This window comes from Sarcophilus harrisii, chromosome 4, assembly GCF_902635505.1.
Source record: "Sarcophilus harrisii chromosome 4, mSarHar1.11, whole genome shotgun sequence".
NCBI lineage: Eukaryota > Metazoa > Chordata > Mammalia > Dasyuromorphia > Dasyuridae > Sarcophilus > Sarcophilus harrisii.
In genome coordinates, this window is record NC_045429.1 from 336,985,446 (window position 1) to 336,994,180 (window position 8,735).

At 42.8% G+C, this 8,735-nt stretch overlaps 1 protein-coding gene across 1 annotated transcript; it reads right to left on the reverse strand.

Annotated features, from left to right (window-relative positions):
• Nucleotides 1–2,280: 2,280 nt before the first annotated feature.
• Nucleotides 2,281–8,096, reverse strand: KRT14 (keratin 14). Its single transcript, XM_012548280.2, has 8 exons — nucleotides 7,463–8,096; nucleotides 5,931–6,013; nucleotides 5,071–5,227; nucleotides 4,278–4,439; nucleotides 4,037–4,162; nucleotides 3,703–3,923; nucleotides 3,538–3,581; nucleotides 2,281–2,569 (listed from the first exon to the last, which is right to left on the reverse strand). The coding sequence occupies exons 1-8, from the start codon at nucleotides 8,009–8,011 to the stop codon at nucleotides 2,472–2,474; spliced, it is 1,440 nt and encodes a 479-aa protein (XP_012403734.2). The 5' UTR covers nucleotides 8,012–8,096; the 3' UTR covers nucleotides 2,281–2,471.
• Between the last annotated feature and the right edge of the window lie 639 nt (nucleotides 8,097–8,735).

Genomic DNA, 8,735 nt, shown 5'->3' on the forward strand with positions numbered 1-8,735 from the left:
CTGAGAATAACTACATAGTGATAATTGAGTCTATATGAACTGCTGAGATCACTGAAAGGACAGAAAGAGAGAGAGAGAAACAGAGAAACAAAGACAGAGGGGGAGACAGAAATAGATTCAGACAGACAGAGACAGAGAGAAGGGGAAAGAGAAACAGATTCAGAGAGAGAAAGAAAGAGAAGAGAGAGAAGAGAAAGGAGAGAGGAGAGGTTCCAGGATAGAGCTTTCGGGGATATCCTTGGGCAGGAAGATATGAATGACAACACAACAGAAAAGACCAAAGGTAGCCAGACAGGAGGAGAACCAGGAAAGACAAGCGTCAGAAAAACCAGTGCAGGAAAGAATTACTATCAATTGCTGGAAAGATATCAAGACATATGAGTACTGAGAAAAAGCCACTGGATTAAGCAATTAAGAAAACACTGGTAACTCTAGAAAAAGCAGTTTTCCACAATGAGTTCTGAAATTGGATAAGAATGAATTAAGAAACAAAAGTGCAGAGAAAAATTTAAGTCAACAAACATAAATGGCTTTGGGGAGATATTCATATTAAATATAAATTATACCTGTATCAACAATATGTATCAACGCAATATTTTTTCAATATAAAAAGACACTATTTGCTTGACTTTTCTCCAAAACTCTCCCTGCTCCCTTCACATCCTAGAAGAGTTTGACACTTCCAGACTCCCTGGACCAACATTTATTTGACTCCTCAAAATTTTTAATTCTCAAAGTGATCCATGGCTCAAATTAATTTGGGAGATGCTAATAGAGATGATATCTAGTGTTTTATATTCCCTACCTGATTATTGAACATCTTAATTAATCATAAATCAAAGGATTATAGATGTAGAGCTAAAAGGGACATCTCACCAACCCCCTCCTTTTATAGATTAGGAAATTCTGATCCAGACAGATTAAGTGACTTGCCTAAAGCTACACAGCAAGTAAGTGCCTGAAATAGCACTTGAATTCTGGGCTTCCTAAAACCCAATCTTCTCTCCATTTCACCACAGCTTCCCCTTAAGATATTCCACAAATATAAAATTTAAATTAAATTAGTTTTCATTTAAAATTAATATTAAATATTTTAATTATGCGATTGAATAACAAATTTTCTTAAATATTATTTTCCTTTCCTGGAGGTCCAATGTGGACTGCCCTTTGGAAATTAGTTTTCTAGAATATACTACCTGAACCTGTTTTTAGACCTCCCTGAACAAAAAACTCATCATACCCCCATACTCACCTTACGCAGAAAAAAAGAAGAAAACTTCCTTCCAATGGCCGATAGGGTATATCCCCTCAGAGTGTACTATCCAAGGGCTCAAGTTCTTGCTTTGTTCTTACAAGTGAGAAAAAACACAGAGACCCAGAAAAAGGCACTGACAATAATAAGAGCTAACATTTATAAAGAACTTTAAGGTTTACAAAGTGATTTCACACCAATTCTGTGAGCAATGATCATTTTCCTCATTTCACAAATGAGGGAACTGAGATTGGGAGTGATTAATTGACTTGCCCAGAGTTACATAGTTAGGACATATAGTCAGAAATTGGAGAGGGGAAGCTGGAATTAAACTCAGTGGCCATTATTTTCCAGCACCTAGTGTTACTGTGGATGGAGCAGGTCTGAGAGAAGCTTGTAGGACTTTCTGAATTGAACAGTGTGGAGAACTCTGAGTAAAAATTTAGTGGAATTCCTAAAGGACCCATGATGAAAAATACTATCTATCTCCATGGAGAGAACTGATTAACTCTGAGTACAGATTGAAGCATACTTTTTAAACTTTATTTTTCTTGGGTTGTATGTGTGTCTTTTCTTTTGCTACATCGCTAATATGGAAATATATTTGGCATGATTTCACATGTATAATTAAATATCAAATTGTTTTCCTTCTCAAGGGGAAGGGAGGGACAGGAGGGAGAAGGAGAATTTGGAACACAAAATTTTTTTAAATAAATGTCATTTTTTAAAATGTTATTGGGAAGTAATGAATTTTTTTAAAATTTCTGGGGTTTTTTTTGTAATTAGGGGAATTCTAGATTTGAACTCTGGTTTTTCTGACTCCAAGTTGAGCATTCTAACCTTTGTGCCATTTAGCTAGGAAAAATCCTCCTCCTCTCTGCATCACCTGCTTCCTGAGCTCTTTCTTTCATGCCAGTAAAGTGACAGTTCCAAGGCTATCATTCACTTTAGTTCTTCACTTTCTATCATGTCAGCCCTTTCCCAGGTACTTTCTCACTGCATTACCAATAATCAGGAGGAGACAAGAGTTTGCATCAAGAAAAAGAAGCTTTATTGATTTGCCCAAAGTCAAAGGGCAGCACAGCACTTGGGAAATGGGGAAGGGCAAGCTGGAAGTGAATTAAACTTGGTGGCCATTGTCCACTGTCTAGCCTGGCAGGGGATGGAGCAGGTCTGAGTATAGGCTGTGGGCTTCTCTGGTCTGGTCAGCATGGAGAACTCAGTTCTTGGTGCGAATGACCTGCTCATGGCTGGATACCACTTTGCCATCATGGACATCTAACACTTTGGAATACACCTGACGGCTAGTGGAGGAAACTGCAGAGGTAGAAGAAGAGAAGGAAAAAATGCTTATCAGAGAAACAGTCAATCATGACTACAGAAAACTTATGAGGAAACATGCCTTCCTCTCCTTTCCAGGATGTGGTGGACTAAAGATAGTGAATGTAGTGTATATGGTCAGAGATGGACAATGTGCTGATTTGTTTTACTCAAGTGTACTTCTTGGTTACAAAGAAATGCCCTATTGGGTGAGGGCAATGTTGAGTAAAGATAGCATAAAAGCATCAATAAAACTTTTTTTTAAAGAAAAGGGGAAGCTGTTGCTGAGGAAATGGCTATGGTATCTTGGAATGGTCAGTGGGTATCTTGGAAATCAGAAGTAAGGAAACCAAGTTCAATACTCCTGAGGAATCTCCTTTCTTTCTGTTCCATTGCCATTCCTCCTTTTATTACTCCCTCAACTCATTTTTACTAATGCTACCATTGTCAGAACCAATTCTAAGTCATACCTTTTTAAAGTACATCATACTGACTTGTTTCCTAATTGTCCATTCTATCTCTCTGACCAGACTCAGCTTTGCCTGAGGGCAGAGAATATATACCCTTTTCAGTACCCAAAACACAGAGCTCCATTTTAAGGGTGGATGAAAACAATGCTCTGTCCATGGTGCTGATTATCTGGACCATTTATCCTTTCAAGGAACACAGAATTGTCCCCTCCTTCCTGACCATCAGAGAACCATTTAGGAAATGTTCTCTCCTAATTGAGGTCCAAAATGATTTCCAAGTCTCAGAAAATGGAAGGGTGTCCTTCCTATAAAATGATGGGTCACCAAAGAGAAGGGGGTAGGTCTTATGGCATGCAAGAAGACATAATTGAGCTTTTAAGTTGTTCCTAAGCTGTGTCCCAACCCCATTAGTGGTCTTATTGACACCTTTTCCAGTGAAGAAAAGGAATACAAGTCACCTTAGGGATAAAAAAAAATGCCAAAGCTACATCTTACCATCTCTGGAAGATTGAGAGCCAGAAGAAAACTGGGAAGCAAGACTGCAATGAAAAGAAAAAAAGAAACCCATTAGATACATGGTATCAGGAGTGAAAGGAGATGAGGGATGAATGTGTCATTGGAATACCACTGTAGGGGTGAAGAGGGGCTTGGACCACTCACTGGGCATCCTCTCCCTCCAGAAGGCGGCGGTAGGTGGCAATCTCCTGCTCCAGACGGGTCTTCACATCCAGGAGGACCTTATATTCTTGGTTCTGCTGCTCCATCTCACAGCGGAGCTGAGCCAGTTGTTCCTCAACATTGGTGATGAGTCCCTGGATCTGGCTCAACTGGAGACAGTAGCGGCCTTTGGTCTCCTCCAAACTGTTCTCCAAGGAAGCTTTCTATGGAAGGAAAAGACAAGTCTGGTCACTGAGGGTAGCCACCCACTTCCCTTCTGGATGTTGGATTTGCCCACCAATTTCAGGCCTCAAACCCAGATCCCCAAATCACCTACCATGCTGAGCTGTGACTGCAGTTCAATCTCAAGACTCTGAAGGCTGCGTCGGAGCTCAGAGATCTCACTCTTCCCACTCTGCACCATCTCACTATTGGAGGCTACCTCTCGGTTCAGCTCTTCAGTCTAAAATAATGGAAAATGAAATCTTCTTAAGGACATACTTGTTGCTGGGATCTCTTTACATCATTCTAAGAAAAGGTCTTTGGTCCTCTCCCCAAGTCACTACAATTGCACCCACCTTGCTAAAGAACCACTCCTCAGCATCCTTGCGGTTCTTCTCTGCCATCCTCTCATACTGTTCACGCATCTCAGCCAGAGTTCGGCTCAGGTCCACACCAGGTGCTGCATCCATCTCCACATTGACATCTCCACCCACTTGGCTTCTCAGAGCATTCATTTCCTGTAAGTAAAAAAACAGCCTGAAATCACAAATCTCCAGACAGACAGCGTCAAAGGTCTCTTTCCTAATTAATCCCTTCCCACTATCTCAAATTCTTATATTCCCTCAAAATCTCCCTAATCCAGAGGCAGAAGAGCGAAGTGGAGATGGCATTGTCTTTTTTAGGAGTCCTGGATTCAAATCCTGAGTCCAGATCTCATGTTTGCTACCCAAGTGATCTTAGGTATGCCTGTCATACTTCATGGTCCTCAGTTTCCTCAAATGTAGAATGAGAGGATTAGATGATATGACTTCCTGATACCCCTTTTAGCTCTAGAACTAGAATCATGTTCTTCTCAGAAAGTCTTTTCTTTTGAGGCAATGGAAGTAGTGCCTAACCATCTCTGTTCACACAGCTAGCAAATGTTTGAGGCTGGATATGAACTCAAGTCCTTCTTACAGTCAGAGCCAGTACTCCATGCACTCCTCCACTTGGCTGCCCCCATTCACAGAGTCTAGATAAGTAATAGCCCTCCCTCACTTTTATACATGAAAATGGCACAAGAAAAATTCAGATAGGTTATCCTGAAGCTGCAGCAGGATGATTTGAGAATTCCCTACAGCTTGCTCCCTTTTTTCTTCCTTGACTTACTTCCTCGTGGTTCTTCTTAAGGTAAGCCAGTTCCTCCTTCAGGCTTTCAATCTGCATCTCCAGATCAGCCCTGGCCAGGGTCAACTCATCCAGCACCCTGCGCAGGCCATTGATGTCAGCCTCCACACTCATACGCAGGTTCAGTTCAGTCTCATACCTGTGATGGTTCAAGAAAGAAAGAATGAAGCCCTTCACTTAGCCATAGTGTATACATTGTCCCCTATTCTATCCTTTCTAATACTGTAGTGTTCTCATCCTAGTCTTCCTATGGTAAATGACTAGGAATGAATCATCAACCTAGAAATGAGAGTGGGTGGATAAAGACGAGTATTGATAGTTCAGCAAGCCTGTTGCTACTCAGTAACACCTAGGTGATAATTATGAACTGAGTTGGTAGGCTCTGTGGTATTTACAACTTTGACCAAATTCTTGATTTTTCTCTCTTATGCTTGAAAGGGATAAGCATAAACATGTACCTGTGATTTCAATGATACAAGGAACCCACTATTAAGGTATATGGGTATCATATGTGTAACTTAAAATCTTAGAGGACTAGTTCCCTGGAATACTGAGAAATTAAGTGATTTGACCTGAATCACACAGCAAGTATGTTCCTCTGGAACATAGGTGACTTAAATCCAGGCCCCCGAAAATAATTACCCACTTCCATATAATCTCCCAAGAGTGGAGAATTTATTCATGGTTTTTTTAAATTTAATTTAAATTTAAATTAGGTTTGGGAAATGTAGAAAGATAATATGATATAATATCTGTCCTCGTGGAATTTATAGTAATCTGCATAATTTAGAACCTCTATTCTATAAGGTTGGATTTTCCACATTCAATATCAATGGACTTACTTAGTTCTGAAGTCATCAGCAGCCAGACGAGCATTGTCAACCTGCAGGAGAATTCTGGCATTTTCCACACGTGCTTCAAGGATCTGATACAGAAACCAAATGTCATTAATCACACATTCACAGAGGTCAGCACTACAGCCTACACGTCTCCTACTCATACATCTTGCCAAAGTTTTTCCTTCCTCGTCCCAAATTCCCTAGGATATACACTCTGAGGGACTAAGAGAAATTTTCCAGGCAATCCAGTTCTGTCCATTGTTCCAGGACTTGGAAGCCTTTACCTGCTCATTTTCCAGGTGAACTAAGACTGGGTTGTGAATAAAAGATTTCACTGCAGAAACCAACTATTCCCAATAGAATGTAAGCTCCTTGAAGGCAAGGGACTGCTTCCAGTTTCTCTTGTTTTTATGTCTTCAGGGTCTATCATATCGTCTCATATCATAGGTACTTAATAAGTGCTTGTTGCATTAATTGTATCCAAGGCTATGGGAGAGGGAAGGAAAAGTACTGGACAGGTTTAGAAGCCCCATTTGGGGGGTGTACTCAAAAAGAGAAGGCAGGGATATAAGAAAACTGAGCAAAACTTGGGTATGCTAACTGTTGCCCCTAAGCTTGGGCAGAGAAAAGAGAAGATTCAAACCTCTCTCACCACCAACACCATTATCACACACACAGAGAGACAGAGAGAAACAGAAAAAAGGAGGAGAGAGACAGACAGACACAGATAGACACAGAGACAGAGAGAGACAGAGACAAAGAGATACAGATAGAAAGCGAAAAACAGAAAGAGGGAGGAGACAGACAGACAGTCAGATAGACACAGAGGTAGAGACAGGGAGACAGAGACAAAGAGATAGAGACAGAGACAGAGAGACAGAGAGAAAAAACAGAAAGAGGGAGGAGACAGGCAGACAGACAGATAGACACAGAGACAGAGAGAAACAGGGAGACAGAGACAGGGAGATTGACAGAGACAGAGACAAAGAAGATTCCACAATTAGGGCAGACAGTATAGGACTAGGTGGGAGAGGGGGAGGGAGAGAATCAAAAAGGGAGGAGAGGGGAAGGGAATAGGCAGCTCTTTTTGCGGCTGTCTGCGGTTCACTCTGTGTCTCCTCCCCAGATCTAAGAGATGGTGCTATGCCTGCCTATTGGTGGAAAGTGCCAAGACTTTGAGCAGTACCTGCCAGATTAAATGAATGAACTAATAAGTACTTTAGGCACTTTTCTTGATCCCGTTACAACCCTTCAGATCTAGTTCCTCTTTACAGGAATTCACTAACAGAAAGGAACTAAAGTTTTGTTGATAGATTTAGAACTGAAAGAGACCATAGAGATCATCAAGTCCAACCTACTAAATTTACAGATGAGTAAAATGAGGCTCACAGAGTTGAAGTCACACAACTAGTTCCTAAACTAAACAACAGCCACCTCAGCTGACACTCCAGAGTTGAGTACGACCTAAAGGCTTTAACTCCCAAAGGAACAAGTGTAGAATATCCTGTTCCAATTACCCTTTGTCTGGGGCTTACCTTGTTTTTGAGATCCTCAATGGTGTTGAAGTAGGGGGTATAGTCCTTGGCCTCAGTTGGCCTCTGCCTCTGGTACCAGTCCCGGATCTTCACCTCCAGGTCAGTGTTGGCCTCCTCCAGGGCCCTCACCTTGTCCAGGTAGCTGGCCAGACGGTCATTGAGGTTCTGCATGGTCACCTTCTCCCCGCCAGCCAGGAGGCCGTCCATACCACCATAGCCACCACCAAAGCCACCACCAAAGCCACCACCCAGGCCCCCACCAAAACCAGCTCCACTTCCATAGCCTCCACCAAAGCCACTGCCTAGGGCTCCTCCAAAGCTGCTGCTGCTGCTGAAGCCCCCGCCATAGCCTCCTCCCAGGCCACAGGCCCCTCCAGAGGAGAAGCGGGAAGTTGTCACTGACATGCCCCCAAAGCCTGAGCCTCCATAGACACTAGAAGCTCTGCCGGAGCCTCCACCCAGAATGGAGACACGGCTGGAGCCACCGCCAAGCCCACAGGAGCCCTTCATGGAACTGGAAGAGGTGAACTGTCTGCTGCAGGTGGTCATGGTGTCAAGAGAGAGAGAGAGAGAGAGTACGAGTGTTCAGAGAGACAGATAGCTCAGAGAAGGTGCTCAGAGAGGCTCAGAGAGAATGTGAGCTGCTGCCTCAGGGACCCTGGGTCTTCCTTTTATAGGTTCACAGGAGGGTGGAGCTAGGCACTTTCCATTCCCTTTGGCTGCCAACCCCACCTTCCCACCCCAGCCCCAGGTCTGCACCAACAGGCTCCCTTAACTGCCCCACCTCTGTTATGCCTCTGTCATATTTTTCTGGAAACTCACCACTAGTTCAGAGTGTTTTGGGGAGTGGGTTTTTTTTTTTCCCTGTGGCTTTCTTATTCTGCCAGGTGTGATTCATACTGGGGAGGTGCAGGACTGCAGGCTATGCTTTCCCATCACTTCTGGGAATCCATAGGAATTCTTGCATCTGAGTCCAACTCCATATCTCAGCAGTGGAGATGGCAGTTGGACATACTTGTAAAGATAATGACTTGTCATTTTCCAATTAACTGTATGGGTCTGTAAGGTATAAATACCCTCCTGAATAGCGAGAGCATTTTTTCTGAAGCTGGGCATTTGCTGCTCAGGGATTCCAGGACAATGGGGATTCAACTTCCCTCGAAAGGGCAAAGCAAACCCACCAACCATCTCCCCGCAGCCTTAAGAATTCAAATACTACTGCCTGCTGGAGGAATGGCTTATGTCTTTTCTGAGGTCCAGAGAATGGGCATTA

Bases quoted from the DNA above. Each gene is read 5' to 3' on its own strand.
- KRT14 (XM_012548280.2), bottom strand. From the start codon at position 8,011: ATGACCACCTGCAGCAGACAGTTCACCTCTTCCAGTTCCATGAAGGGC. The intron at 3,582-3,702 runs GTGAGTGGTCCA...TTTTCATTGCAG, and splicing joins CTGGAGGGAGAGGATGCCCA to TCTTGCTTCCCAGTTTTCTT. The intron at 2,570-3,537 runs GTAAGATGTAGC...CTACCTCTGCAG, and splicing joins CTCTCAATCTTCCAGAGATG to TTTCCTCCACTAGCCGTCAG.